The sequence below is a fragment of the Heptranchias perlo genome, chromosome 38 (assembly GCF_035084215.1).
Source record: "Heptranchias perlo isolate sHepPer1 chromosome 38, sHepPer1.hap1, whole genome shotgun sequence".
Classification (NCBI taxonomy): Eukaryota; Metazoa; Chordata; class Chondrichthyes; order Hexanchiformes; family Hexanchidae; genus Heptranchias; species Heptranchias perlo.
In genome coordinates, this window is record NC_090362.1 from 4,620,053 (window position 1) to 4,636,002 (window position 15,950).

General features: G+C 47.6%; 1 protein-coding gene across 1 annotated transcript; it reads left to right on the forward strand.

Moving 5' to 3' along the window:
• Positions 1-1,905: 1,905 nt before the first annotated feature.
• On the forward strand, positions 1,906-12,257 carry fbxl22 (F-box and leucine-rich repeat protein 22). The gene is made up of 3 exons (XM_067973245.1): positions 1,906-1,923; positions 3,858-4,201; positions 10,221-12,257. The coding sequence occupies exons 2-3, from the start codon at positions 3,867-3,869 to the stop codon at positions 10,561-10,563; spliced, it is 678 nt and encodes a 225-aa protein (XP_067829346.1). The 5' UTR covers positions 1,906-1,923; positions 3,858-3,866; the 3' UTR covers positions 10,564-12,257.
• Positions 12,258-15,950: the final 3,693 nt, after the last annotated feature.

Genomic DNA, 15,950 nt, shown 5'->3' on the forward strand with positions numbered 1-15,950 from the left:
TCAGCTGGAGCATTGTGTTCAATTCTGGGCACCACACATTAGGACACAAGGCCTTGGAGAGGGTGCAGAGGAGATTTATTAGAATGGTACCAGGGATGAGGGACTTCAGTTATAAGAACATAAGAACATAAGAAATTGGAGCAGGAGTAGGCCAATCGGCCCCTCGAGCCTGCTCCGCCATTCAATAAGATCATGGCTGATCTGATCCCAACCACAAATCTAAAGAACACAAGAAGTCGGAGCAGGACCCGGCCACATAGCCCCTGGGCCCTCTCCGCCACCCACAGGGCATTGACCGATCCGAACTCAGCTTCATGTCCAATTTCCTGCCCGCTCCCCAAGTTATGTAGGGAGACTGGAGAAGCTGGGGTGGTTGTTCTTAGAACAGAGAAGGTTAAGAGGAGATTTGATAGAGATGTTCAAAATCATGAACGGTTTTGACAGAGTAAATAAGGAGAAACTGTTTCCAGTGACAGACGGGTCGGTAACCAGAGGGCACAGATTTAAAGTGATTGGCACCACCCCGTGTAAATGATGGTGAGAGTGTAGGTCTGAGGACCCTGCATTTCCCTCTACTCCTATCTCTGGACTGCTGAAGGAAGGGGAGGCCAGGAAGGAAGACGGGGGGAAGGAAGACGGTGAAGGAACTGCGATGCTGGGATCCAGGTACCATTCATGGTGAGGCTGCACCACATTCTTCAAAATTATTTTAGCTGTTTCCCGCCCTTCCTCACCAAGATTCCTGGCAGCAGGGTTAGAAATCACTTTGGCACCTTTGCACTGTCCCTTTAAGCTGCTGCAGCAAGGCCAACACTAGCACCACATCATTTCCATCTCCCACAGTTGGCGGATTCTCCTGCGATCCCATCCTGCACACTCAATGGACCCCCAAGCAGGACAAAGGGATGGCATCGCGGCAAAGGTGAACCGGCCTTTGGAAGTGCCGCCTGGATCCACTTCCATGTTTGAGGAGAGTTCCTCCTAGAATCATAGAATGATACAGCACAGAAGGAAGCCATTCGGCCCGTCGTGCCTGTGCCGGCTCTTTGAAAGAGCTATCCAATTAGTCACACTCCCCTGTATACTTCCCTCCAATCTGATAAACAACCATTCACCTTTACTCTCTGCTTTCTGTCCCTTAACCAATTTTGTGTCCACACTGCCACTGTCCCTTTAATCCCATGGGCTTTAATTTTGCTAACAAGTCTATTATGTGGTAGTTTATCAACTGCCTTTTGAAAGTCCATATACACATCAACCTCACTGCCCTCATCAACCCTCTCCGTTACTTTATCAAATAACTCAATCAAGTTAGTCAAACATGATTTGCCTTTAACAAATCAGTGCTGACTTTCATTTATTAGCCCATACTTTTCCAAGTGTACGCCCAGTAGTGTAATATCGCCTCTATTGTTCCTTAATTCTAACAAAATAGATTCTGTCTTTGACCCCAAAACTACATCATCCCTTTCCAGTGCTCTAATAGTTTATTTGATCAATACCGCCACCCCCTCCTTTCTTTCCTTCCCTATCTTTCCTGAATACCTTGTAGCCAGGAATATTAAGTACCCAATCATCCCCTTCTTTGAGCCAGGTCTCTGTTATTGCCACTGTATCATAGTCCCATGTGGCGACTTGTGCCTGCAGCTCACCAACCTTATTTATCACGCTACGTGCATTTACGCACTTGCACTCCAAACTCATCTTAGACTGCCTCACATTTTCCCCTGTTTGATCCCTTCTATTTCTGAATTAATCTTTACTCTAATGCTATTTGTCTCTCTCAGTCCTCTGTGCACCTTGTTTCTCCTCTCTAATGTTTCATCCTGGTGCCCATCCTCCTGCCAAATTAGTTTAAACCCCTACAGCACGAGTTAACCTCCCCACGAGGACATTGGTCCCAGCTCTGTTGAGGTGCAACCTGTCCATCGTGAACAGATCCCTCCTGCCCCAGGATGGTCCCAATGCCCCAGGAATCTGAAGCCCTCCCTCCTGCACCGTCCCTCCAGCCAGGCATTAACCTGTCTTATCCCACTATTCCTATACTCACTAGCACGAGGCACTGGGAGTAATCCAGAGATTACTACCTTTGAGGTCCTGCTTTTTAACTTCCTCCCCTAGCTCCTGAAACTCTGATTGCAGGACCTCGACCCTTTTCCTTCCTATGTCATTGGTTCCCACATGGACCACGACTTCTGGCTGTTCCCCTCCCCTGGCTCCAGAGAAGCAACACACCATGCAGGACTCACATCTGCAGTTGCAGAAACACCTGTCTGTCCCCCTGACTATTGAATCCCCTATGACAACTGCATTCCTAAACTTCGCTGTGCCCCCCGTGCAGTCCTTCGCTGAGCCCCCCCCGTGCAGTCCTTCGCTGAGCCCCCCCCGTGCAGTCCTTCACTGAGCCCCCCGTGCAGTCCTTCGCTGTGCCCCCCGTGCAGTCCTTCACTGAGCCCCCTGTGCAGTCCTTCACTGAGCCCCCCGTGCAGTCCTTCGCTGAGCCCCCCGTGCAGTCCTTCACTGAGCCCCCCGTGCAGTCCTTCACTGAGCCCCCCGTGCAGTCCTTCGCTGAGCCCCCCGTGCAGTCCTTTGCCCCATGGTGCCCCCGTACTCCGGACTGCACTCCTTCAAGGTGTCGTCACCCTCACCGCTATTCAATACTGAAAACTGGTTAGTGAGTGACACACTCCCGGATTCCTGCACTGCCTGCCTCGTCCTAACCTGCCAGATGGCCACTCACTGTCCTGAGCTCTCTGTGGCTGTAATTCTCAGCCTCCTGTATGACCTGCGGCGATTCCAACCGCTCCTCAAGCTCAGGAACTGAGTTTGAGCTCGAGCAGCCGGAGGCACTTCCTGCGCACATGGTCCCAGAGTTCCCTCATGGCGCAGGAATTGTATCCCCTCATATTAACGATGACTCTGTGCCCATATAGTGCCCCCCGTATTAACGATGACTCCATGCCCAAATAGTGCCCCCGTATTATCGCTGACTCTGTGCCCATATAGTGCCCCCGTATTAACAATGACTCCGTGCCCATATAGTGCCCCCCGTATTAACGATGACTCCGAGCCCATTTGGTGCCCCCGGTATTAACGATGATTCCGTGCTCATATATTGCCCCCCCGTATTAACAATGACTTCGTGCCCATATAGTGCCCCCGTATTAACGATGACTCCGAGCCCATTTGGTGCCCCCCGTATTAACGATGACTCCGTGCCCATATATTGCCCCCCGTATTATCGCTGACTCTGTGCCCATATAGTGCCCCCCATATTAACGATGACTCCGTGCCCATATAGTGCCCCCCATATTAACGATGACTGCGTGCCCATATAGTGCCCGCGTATCAACGATGACTGTGCCCATATAGTGCCCCCCCGTATTAACGATGACTCTGTGCCTATACAGTGCAGACCGATGTGTTCCTGTGTGTTCCTGGGATTAGACGTTAACACAAATCCAGTAAGAAATTAAATTCTAATTGGTGGCTGTTGAGGTGAGGAACATGCATTCCCAACAGTCTGATAAAAATGGCCTGTTGGTAGCTTAAAGGAAGCATAAACCAATAAATTCAACATGTGTGAGGATATTGTCAAACATTCGGGGAAGTACTTGATACACACTATAGGGAAATAATCATCTCACCTCATCCCCCATTATTTAATCAGCAGAACTGACGCTGAACTCTCTCTTAGAGGTGCAGCCGTCTATATTTAAACTACAGTTGTCACCCCAAGAATAGGCTACATTCCTAACCCATATATGTCCACATTGAGATCAGTGCCTATACAGACTGGGACGGTGCTGTTTTCCCAGACACTCCCACTTGTTCCCGTTCTCACTGAGTTCGATAAGGTCCTTCAAATGCAGCTGACAGAGTTGAACCGAGAATGCCTGCTACATATATTCTCATTTTTGGACAAGGAGAATAGAAGAAACATGTCCAGAACCTGCCATGCGCTCGATGAGGTCTTTCACGACCCAGCTCTGTGGTCTCTGCTGAGTTTCTCTTCTCCGTCGGAACTAAAGAAGGCCAACTTCCTGCTGAGCCCAGTGTTACGCTCCCTGTCCATCTGCTGGCACTCGAGCCAGGTGAAAATCTGTAACATTGAGGACTGGATGAAAAGCAGCTTCCAGAGAGATATCTGCAGTCGGCACCAGAACCTCGTCAACAGCTTCTTGGTTCAAATAAGTAACAGGTTGGTTGAAGGACGAATAGTTTCTTTCCAAGCCTCTTCTGTTTGTGTAAAACATTTGAAAGTATGTTTTCTTACTGATATTTTTATTTTGTGGATTATAAAAAACAAAAGTCGATGTTACTTCTTCCCACACCTTCCTTTTCATGTTCGCTTTGAACTAAATATTCTAAATAGTTCCTCCCCTCTCCTCCTGACTGCTGCTTTCATAGCGTTCCATACCCTAACTGATCTTTGTTAGTTCATCGATTGCTCTCCTTAGTGTGACAGCCTTGACAGTGATTATTGGAGGCTATTTGACATTGTGGGTCTGTGGTCTGCGGAATTATTGGAATCGATTCTGAGGGACAGCATAAATCGTTATTTAGAAAGGCACGGATTAATCAAGGACAGTCAGCATGGATTTGTTAAGGGAAGGTCGTGTCTGACTAACTTGATTGAATTTTTTCAGCAGGTAACAAGGAGGGTCGATGAGGGTAACGCATTTGATGTAGTCTATATGGATTTTAGCAAGGCTTTTGACAAGGTCCCACATGGCAGACAGGTCAAAAAAGTAAAAGCCCATGGGATCCAAGGGAAAGTGACTAGTTGGATCCAAAATTGGGTCAATGGCAGGAAGCAAAGGGTAATGGTCAACGGGTGTTTTTGTGACTAGAAGGCTGTTTCCAGTGGGGTCCCGCAGGGCTCAGTACTCGGTCCCTTGCTTTTTGTGGTCTATATTGATGATTTGGACTTGAATGTGGGGGGCTTGATCAAGAAGTTTGCAGATGATACAAAAATTGGCCATGTGGTTGATAGTGAGGAGGAAAGCCGTAGACTGCAGGAAGATATCAATGGACTGGTCAGGTGGGCAGAAAAGTGGCAAATGGAATTCAATCTGGAGAAGTGTGAGGTAATGCACTTGGGGAGGGAAAACAAGGCAAGGGAATACACAATAAATGGGAGGATACTGAGAGGTGTAGAGGAAGTGAGGGACCTTGGAGTGGATGTCCACAGATCCCTGAAGGTAGCAGGACAGGTAGATAAGGTAGAAGGCATACGGGATACTTTCCTTTATTAACCGAGGCATAGAATATAAGAGCAGGGAGGTTATGCTAGAACTGTATAAAATGTTGATAAGGCCACAGCTTGAGTACTGCGTACAGTTCTGGTCACCACATTACAGGAAGGATGTGATTGCACTAGAGAGGGTACAGAGGAGATTTACAGGATGTTGCAGAGCTGGTGAATTTTAGCTATGAGAAAAGATTGAATAGACTGGAGTTGTTTTCTTTGGAACAAAGGAGGCTGAGGGGAGATTTAATTGAGGTGTATAAAATTATGATGGGACTAGATAGAGTGGATAGGGAGGACCTATTTCCCTTAGCAGAGGGGTCAGTGACCAGGGGACATAGATTTAAAATAATTGGTAGAAGGATTAGAGGGGAGCTGAGGAGAAATGTTTCCACCCAGAGGGTGGTGGGGGTCTGGAACACTCTGCCTGAAAGGGTGGGAGAGGCAGAAACCCTCAACTCATTTAAAAAGTACTTGGATATGCACTTGAAGTGCTGTAACCTACAGGGCTACGGACCAAGTGCTGGAAAGTGGGATTAAGCTGGATAGGTCTTTTTTGGTCGGCACAGACACGATGGGCCGAATGGCTCCTTCTGTGCTGTAACTTTCTATGATTCTATGGTCAGTTAACTCAGCATCAATCAGGTTAAATCTGGGGCCACCTGATTTATTCGGCTCAGAGCTACCCTGGTCCAGTGACTTACTCAGTAAGTTATTAGGGACGTTGTACAAAATATTTAAATATTTATAAAAAAATGTGTGATCTCTACAAGGAGGCTGAGCAGAATGCTGGACCACGGCCTTTTCCATTTATATAGTGAGCCTGTTGCCTTTTGTTACACTGCCTCTTCCATTTAAGACTTGAACGATCATGGTGCACAATTGGTTTAGCCATTCATCGCCTGACCTGGCAGGACCACATCAAGCACAATCTGGCCTCACTTTCCTCTGCAAATACTGTTCATTACTCTAGGATCATCCTGGATAACCCCCGGCTTCTCTTCTCCACTACCAACCATCTCCTTAAACCCCTCTCCCCTGACCCCTGCACCCTCACCTCCAATAACAAGTTATGAGGAACTCATGAACTACTTTGACACTAAGATTGAGACCATCCGTTCAGCTGCCTCTGCCGCTTCCCTCCCCTCCCCTAGCCCACCAAGCCAAATTTCCCTCAAGGTACCCCCTGCCCTAGCCCTGAGCTCGTATCTTTCTCTAGATTCACTCCTAGCTCCCCTCATGCCCTCTCTGAGATCATCTTGTCTACAAGACCCACCTCCTGCTCCCTTGACCCTAATCCTACTAAACTGCTGACCACCCAACTTCCTTTCTTGGCCATGTTAGCTCCTCAGGTACTGACCCCCTCCCCTTCAAATCTGCCGTCATCACCCCCCCTCCTCAAAACACCCACCCTTGACCCCTCTGTCCTTACGAACTACCGCCCCATCTCCAACCTCCCTTTCCTCTCCAAAATCCTTGACTGTGTTGTTGCCTCCCAAATCTGTGCCCAACTTTCCCGCAACTCCATGTTTGAACCTCTCCAAAGTTTCCATGGCTGCCACAGCACTGAAACGGCCCTTATCAAGGTCACAACAACAACAACAACTTGCATTTATATAACGCCTTTAATTTAGTAAAACATCCCAAGGCGCTTCACAGGGGCGATTTTCAAACAAAATTTGACACCGAGCCACATAAGGAGATATTAGGACGGGTGACCAAAAGCTTGGTCAAAGAGGTAGGTTTTAAGGAGCAACTTAAAGGAGGAGAGAGAGTTAGGGAGGGAATTCCAGAGGTTAGGACCTAGGCAACTGAAGGCACGGCCGCCAGTGGTGGAGCGAAGGATGTGGGTGATGCACAAGAGGCCAGAATTGGAGGAACACAGAGATCTCGGAGGGTTGTAGGGCTGGAGGAGGTTACAAAGATAGGGAGGGGTGACGCCATGGAGGGATTTGAATACAAGGATGAGAATTTTAAAATGACATCCTATGTGACAGTGACTGTGGTGCACTAACCCTGCTCATCCTTCTCGACCTGTCTACAGCATTTGACACAGTTGACCACATCCTCCTCCTCCAACAACTCTCCTCCGTGGTCCAGCCGAGTGGGACTGCCCCTCCCTGGTTTCACTCTAACCTATCCAGTCATAGCCAGAGAATCTCATTCAATGCCTTCTCTTCCTGGCTCCGCACTACTAGCTCTGGAGCCCCCCAAGGATGTATCCTTGGCCCCCAGAGGCAAATGGGATCCTTGGTTTTATTAATAGAGACATAGAGTACAACAGCAAGGAAGTTATGCTAAACCTTTATAAAACACTGGTTAGGCCTCAGCTGGAGTATTGTGTTCAATTCTGGGCACCACACTTTAGGAAAGATGTCAAGTCCTTAGAGAGGGTGCAGAAGAGATTTACTAGAATGGTACCAGGGATGAGGGACTTCAGTTATGTGGAGAGACTGGAGAAGCTGGGGTTGTTCTCCTCAGAGCAGAGAGGTGAAGAGGAGATTTGATAGAGGTGTTCAAAATCATGAATAGTTTTGACAGAGTAAATAAGGAGAAACTGTTTCCAGTGGCAGAAGGGTCGGTGACCAGAGGACACAGATTTAAGGTGATGGGGAAAAGAACCAGAGGCGACATGAAGAAAAAAATGTTTTAAGCAGCGAGTTGTTATGATCTGGAATGCACTGCCTGAAAGGGCGGCGGAAGCAGATTCAATAATAACTTTCAAAAGGGAATTGGATAAATACTTAAAGAGGAAAAATTTGCAGGGCTACGGGGAAAGAGCAGGGGAGGTGGAATTAATTGGATAGCTCTTTCAAAGAGACAGCAGAGGCATGATTGTCCGAATGGCCTCCTTCTGTGCTCTATCATTCTATGATTCTATGATTCTATAATGATCTCTAACCTCCTCCAGCCCTACAACCCTCCAACCCTGCGTTCCTCCGATTCTGGCCTCTTGTGCATCACCCACATCCATCGCTCCACCATTGGCGGCCGTGCCTTCAGTTGCCCAGGTCCTAAGCTCTGGAATTCCCTCCCTAAACCTCTCCCCTTCTCTCTCCTCCTTTAAGGTGCTCCTTAAAACCTATCTCTTTGACCAAGCTTTTAACCACCCATCCTAATATCTCCTTCATTGGTCCGGTGTCAAATTTTGTCCAATAATGCTCCTGTGTAGTGCCTCTGGGATGTTTCACTATATTAAAGATGTTATAAAGGCGAGTTGTTGTTGTTGTTGTTGTTGCTGTTGTTGTTGTTGTTGATTATGAGCCCATTACACTTCGTTACACTGCCTATTCCGTTTATAAAACGAGCCTGTTGTACTACATATTAAACAGATGCTATCACTCCATCCACCACTGGCGCACTGTGGCTGCAGTGTGTACCATCCACAGGATGCACTGCAGCAACTCGCCAAGGCTTCTTCGACAGCACCTCCCAAACCCGCGACCTCTACCACCAAGAAGGACAAGTGCAGCAGGCACATGGGAACAACACCACCTGCACGTTCCCCTCCAAGTCACACACCATCCCATTACACACCATCCTTACTTGGACATATATCGTCACTGCATCAAAATCCTGGAACTCCCTAACAGCACTGTGGGAGAACCTTCACCACACGGACTGCAGCGGCTCAAGAAGACGGCCCAGCACCCCCTTCTCAAGGGCAACTAGGGATGGGCAATAAATGACGGCCTTGCCAGTGACGCCCACATCCAGAGAATATTTTTTAAAAACTATAATAAATACATGTCCTTCAAATAGGTTTGCAGTGTGGTGGTTAACTGAAGGCCTGATTGCATTTCCAGTAAATAGGAAGCTCAGGAATGTGGGGGTAAAAGGTTTAACTTACTTCAAAGACACATACTCCGGGGATGTTTGATGCTCGATGTTGGCAGCCTGGATTGTGATCACTCTGAACAAGTTGACAGTCCGAATGCTGAATTGGCCACCTGGCTCTCTCACTGAACTGAAACTGGGCAAATAATGTACAGAAATGTACTCACTGTAAATCTAATACAATACATAGAGAACTGATGAAAGGGGGAGGAGCATCCATGTCATGCAACCAAGGAGCCAATTGAATGACGTATTTCAGCTCAGTTGGTGTGTTTCAAACATTGAAAGAATGAAGGAACTTGCATTTATATAGCGCCTTTCACAACCTCTGGACATCTGAAAGCACTTTACAGCCAATGAAGTATTTCTGAAGTGTAGTCACTGTTGTAATGTAGGAAACGTGGCAGCCAATTTACGCACAGCAAGATCCCACAGACAGCAATGAGATAATGACCAGATAATCTGTTTTTAGTGATGTTGGTTGAGGGATAAATATTGGCCAGGACACCAGGGAGAACTCACCTGCTCTTCTTCGAAATAGATCCATGGGATCTTATATATCCACCTGAGAGGGCAGATGGGGCCTTGGTTTAATGTCTTATCTGAAAAGTGGCACCTCCAACAGTGCAGCACTCCCTTCGTACTGCACTGGGGTATCAGCCTGGATTATGTGCTCAAGTCTCTGGAGTGGGACGTAGAACCCGTAACCTTCTAACTCAGAGGCGAGAATGATATCCATTGAGCCTAGGGTATTTATTCATTGAAAACCCACACAGACATCACTGTCTGAACCGGATAGGTTTTAAATAATAGTTATTTCATTTTCAGTTTTTAGCATTGGTACTTGTTCCCACAAAGAGCGGCCACCCCAGAGTGGGACACTGTTCACTGTTGCTGTGTTTGCAGTGACGCTTTAAGGGGTGGAACCAAACTGGTCATGGGCCACATTGATTGTATCGCAGTTACCTAAGAGAAGAGGGACAATGTCACAGTGTTACTGAGCTTAGCAGTTTGCAGCGGTTAGTGTGTTGGTGTTGACTTGGTGTTATATCTATAATTATTATGTATTAGTAGTATTAATAATGTATTAGTCATTCCACAGTTAGCAAATTAAAATATAATCTTTTCCCAGGTGTCCAAACTTGCTGTCGGTGATACTTTCAGGATGTGGGCACATCACAGACGGCTGCATTATACAAATCCTACAGAAATGCACCAAACTGAATACCTTGAAATTAGAAAATTGTGCGAGGGTGACTGATAAAACTCTGGAAGCAGTGACTATTTACGGGAGCAGTTTAAGCACCTTGCATGTGGATTTCTGTCGGAATATCACGCAGGAGGGGCTTGGCTTGATCCAGCGGAAATGTCCCTCCCTGTCCCTCAGTGCAGAGAGAAGTGCTGGAATGATTCCCGATCAGCCAGACCACCGTGGCAGTCATGGGAGGGGAACGAAGAAGGGATTGCAGTGGTAACGGCGAATGGAGAGCGGCTCAGTACGTCAGAGGCCTGATGCCCTGCACCGCAGACTGCCGGGAGGAGGGACAATGCCCGTAATCGCCCAGGCGCTGAGTCCCTGGTCTCAGCTATACCGTCACGGGGGGGAGCCGAGAGGAGACCAGCCGCTGCCTCACAGGGTCAGAAGGAAGACAGAAACGAGAGCCGCCATAGTCACGGAAGACCCAAGGGCACGTTGCCCATGACGCCATCTGTCTGCATTTGGCACAAAGTCGGTGCGGCATTCCCTGGGGTTCTCCCAACGCAACAACAACTTGCATTTATATAGCGCCTTTAACGTAGTAAAACGTCACAAGGCGCTTCACGGGAGTGTAATCAGACAAAAATCAACACCAAGCCAAAGAAGGAGATATTAGGACAGGTGGCTAAAATCTTCATCAAAGAGGTAGGTTTTAAGCAGCCTCTTTAAAGGAGAAGTAGGGAGGCAATGAGGTTCATGGAGGGAATTCCAGAGCTTAGGGTCCAGAGGGCTGAGGCACGGCCGCCAATGGTGGGGCAAAAGGAGTGGGGGGTGCACAAAAGGCAAGAATTAGAGGAGCGCAGAGATCTCGGAGAGTTGTAGGGCTGGAGGAGGTTACTGAGATAAGGGGTGGCGAGGCCTTGGAGAGATTTGAACACAAGGATAAGAATTCTAAAATCGAGGCATTCCCAGACTGGGAGCCAGTGTAGGTCAACGAGCACAGGGGTGATGGGTGAACGGGACTTGGTGTGAGTTAGGATACGGGCAGCAGAGTTTTGGATGAGCTCGAGTTTATACCGCTCGTAACTCTGGTGGGAGATTTCTAAACCCCCCTGCCTCCACTGTGGAATTTCAGCCCTCAGTGTCCCCCTTTTCCATGTTCACTGGTAAAGAAAGACTCTCCTTAGACTTCTAACAGACCATCCCATGAGCTGCTGCGACCATCACTGAGTCCACGGTGGTGGGACATATTACTGCTCATTGGTAGAAATGGCGAGCCTATGATGGGACATTTAACTGGACTCAGACTGCACCAGAGACTTTCCTGTGAGGTAAAGCCGTTCATGTGTAGGGTGATTGAGCTAGCAATTCAACTACATAACAACAGTGACTGAACTTCAAAAAGGAATTCATTGCCTATGGCTCAGTGGGTGGCACTCTCACCTCGGAGTCAGAAGGTCATGGGTTCACGTCCCAATCCAGAGACTTGAGCCCATAATCCAGGCTAACACTCCCAGTGCAGTACTGAGGGAGTGCTGCACTGTCGGAGGTGCCGTCTTTCGGATGAGATGTTAAACCGAGGCCCTGTCTGCCCTCTCGGGTGGATGTAAAAGATCCAGTGGCCCTATTTGAAGAAGAGCAGGGGAGTTCTTCCCAGTGCCCTGGCCAATATTCATCACTCAACCAACATCACTAAAACTCATTGCTGTTTGTGGGATCTTGCTGTGTGCAAATTGGCTGCTGCGTTTCCTACATTACAACAGTGACTACATTTCAAAAGGTACTTCACTGGCTGTAAAATGCTTTGGGACGTCCTGAGGTTGTGACAGGCGCTATATAAATGCAAGTTTGCTTTTTCACTTGGCAATAGTTTGAGATGTGATTGATGCGGTTTGATTTGTTACAGTGTGATTAGAATCAATAATGTACTGGAGTGTAATTAAAAATGTAAATCTCGATAAATAAAAGTGTTTGTGGTGTGAATAATAATTAATTGAGATGTGACTGAACTCAATAATTCAGATCCAAATTTACCTCCTGAAAACTGACACTGGAATTCACTCTAAAGTCCCATCTGACCTCGGTGACCAGTAATCTGCCCCCAATGACCAACAATCAGCCCCCACTGACCAACAATCTGCCCCCGGTGATCAGTAATCTGCCCTCGGTGACCAGTAATCAGCCTCCGGTGACCAGTAATCTGCCCCTGGTGACCAACAATCTGCCCCCGGTGATCAGTAATCTGCCCCTGGTGACCAGTAATCTGCCCCTGGTGACCAACAATCAGCCCCCGGTGACCAGTAATCTGCCCCCGGTGACCAGTAATCTGCCCCCGGTGATTAATAATCGGCCCCTGGTGACCAGTAATCAGCCCCCGCGGGGTGACCAGTAATCTGCCCCTGGTGACCAGTAATCTGCCCCCGATGACCAGTAATCAGCCCCTGGTGACCAGTAATCTGCCCCCGATGACCAGTAATCAGCCCCTGGTGACCAGTAATCTGCCCCTGGTGACCAGTAATCTGCCCCCGATGACCAGTAATCAGCCCCTGGTGACCAGTAATCTGCCCCCGATGACCAGTAATCAGCCCCTGGTGACCAGTAATCTGCCCCCGATGACCAGTAATCTGCCCCCGGTGACCAGTAATCAGCCCCTGGTGACCAGTAATCAGCCCCCGGTGACCAGTAATCTGCCCCCGATGACCAGTAATCAGCCCCTGGTGATCAGTATTCTGCCCCCGGTGACCAGTAATCTGCCCCCGGTGACCAGTAATCAGCCCCTGGTGACCAGTAATCTGCCCCCGATGACCAGTAATCAGCCCCTGGTGATCAGTATTCTGCCCCCGGTGACCAGTAATCTGCCCCCGGTGACCAGTAATCTGCCCCTGGTGACCAGTAATCAGCCCCCGGTGACCAGTAATCAGCCCCTGGTGACCAGTAATCAGCCCCCGGTGACCAGTAATCAGCCCCCGGTGACCAGTAATCTGCCCCCGGTGATTAATAATCGGCCCCTGGTGACCAGTAATCAGCCCCTGGTGATCAGTAATCTGCCCCCGGTGACCAGTAATCAGCCCCTGGTGACCAGTAATCTGCCCCCGATGACCAGTAATCAGCCCCTGGTGATCAGTAATCTGCCCCCGATGACCAGTAATCAGCCCCTGGTGACCAGTAATCAGCCCCCGGTGACCAGTAATCAGCCCCTGGTGACCAGTAATCAGCCCCTGGTGACCAGGAGTCATATGATCTGCCTGCACATGTGCAGAAAAGCTGAGCCATGGTTGCTCCCGGAAACCTCAGGAGAATGTGGTTTTTAACATTGAGTTTTACCAACAGAAGTAGCACTGAATCCAAACACAGAATCTTAGAATCTTAGAATGATACAGTACAGAAGGAGGCCATTCGACCCCTCGTGCCTGTGCCAACTCTTTGAAAGAGCTATCCGATTAGTCCCATTCCCCTGCTCTTCCCCATAGCCCGACCATGACCAGCTGTCATGTATGACTTAAACTCCCAATGGGAGCAACTGGGCCCTGTATAGTTGGACTGATTCACAGACTAATGCTTTATTTTCATATTTAAAATATCTATGGCCTTTTAGGTTTGAAAGATGAATTTCAATACATTCCAAAAATCTAATTTTTCAGAGCAGGGAACCCCCAGAGTCCCTAAAAAATCAATCTTTTGCCTTTAGTATTGCGATCTTCTTTCAGAATTCAACCAGGGCAAATAAAATGCTTTTATGGACTGTCAGTGGCCAATGTATCTCTCAAGACCCTGTAAATTATTTTGTGACAAGCATGGATTTTTATACAGAGATAGTGCAAAGTTATTACATTATAAAGCCGGCCACTGGGTGGTGTGAGAGAATTATTGTCCGGTTCCCGTCTACTCCCAGACCAGCTGCTGTCGATAATGAGACGAATTCTCACAGTTATGTTGCCTGAAGATCTTAGGCATGGCTCCAGCTTTTGGCTAGAACCGAAAGTGGTTTTCTTTGTGTGACAGAAACTTTCATCTTTCAAAAAAATTCATGGAAAGTAACTGAGAAATACTTTAAGCAGTTACTTTATATGATTTTACATTGACCTACACATGGCCCATGATAACTATTAATTATATAAACAAGCTCTTCAATTGTAAGGGCAAGTTATACAGGGTGTGTGTTATACAGGGTGTGCATTATACAGGGTGTGCGTTATACAGGGTGCGCGTTTTAAAGGGTGTGCGTTATACAGGGTGCGTGTTATACAGAGTGTGCGTTATACAGAGTGTGCGTTATACAGGGTGTGCGTTATACAGGGTGCGTGTTATACAGGGTGTGCGTTATACAGGGTGTGTTATACAGGGTGTGTTTTATACAGGGTGCGTGTTATACAGGATGCACATTATACAGGGTGAGCGTTTTATAGGGTGCATGTATTACAGGATGGGAGTTATACAGGGTGTGCATTATACAGGATGAGCGATATACAGGGTCCGCGTTATATAGGGTGTGTGTTATACAGGATGCCTGTTATACAGGGTGCACATTATACAGTGCGCATGTTATATGGTATATACAGTATACAAGGTGCATGTTATACAGAGTGCATGTTACATAGGGTGCATGTTATACAGGGTCCGCTGTTAGAGGATAGATGTTCTTATTTATAAGTTACTCCTCAAAATAATAGGGTCCACAGCATTGAATATAGACGTTTGCAGAATTTTTAAGCATACAATAATAACTGTATAAAAACAGAAAATACTCAGCAAGTGAGGCAGCATCTGTGGAGAAAGAGACAGAGTTAACGTTTCAGGTCGAAGACCTTTCATCAGAACTGGAAGAAGTTAAAGGTTTAACAATTCTTAAGCAAGTCCAGAGCCAGACAGAAGAAGGGAGGAGCAGTTCCTGTGTTGCAATATAACACCGTGCTGTTTTGAAGTGTAATTCCATGTGTCAGTGGCTCAGTACTGAGAATATACACACATACAAAATTAAAGGGCAGGGAACGACCATCTGGTCCATAAAGCCTGCCCCACATTCATGATCCTGGAGCCAGACACGTCCTCTCACCTGCCCGCCCCCCGCAGCCATGTAATCTCCTGGGAGAGGCAAAAAACAGAGAATATCCCAGGGCCAAGAAGGGAAAAAGTACTCTGAAAAATTCCTCTCCGAACCCCCTCAGGCGATGGAACTCAGTCCAGGAGATCACATGGACCGAGTGTTATCTATAAAGACACTGACCTTCTATATGATGTGATCTCTGCCCCAGTCAGAAACCGGTCCAGCTCCCTCTTGAAGGCAGAGAGTCAGCACCCACCACACCAGCCGGCAATGTATTCCAGAGATTCACAATTCCCTGGGAAAAGAACAACCGCCTAACATCCAATCTATTCCTACACTTCCATAGTTTAAACTCATGTCTCCTGGTCCTCCCCAATCTGTCAAACTGGAATAATCTATCAATAGGGACATTATCCAGCCCTCTCATCAGTTTATAAATTCCTACATTACAACAGTAACTACACTTCAAAAGTACTTCATTGGCTGTAAAGTGCATTGGGAAGTCCTGAAGACACTCCAGTACATTATTGATTCTAATCACACTGTAACAAATCAAACCGCATCGATCATATCTCAAACTATTGCCAAGTGAAAGAAAGAACTTGCATTTATATAGCGCC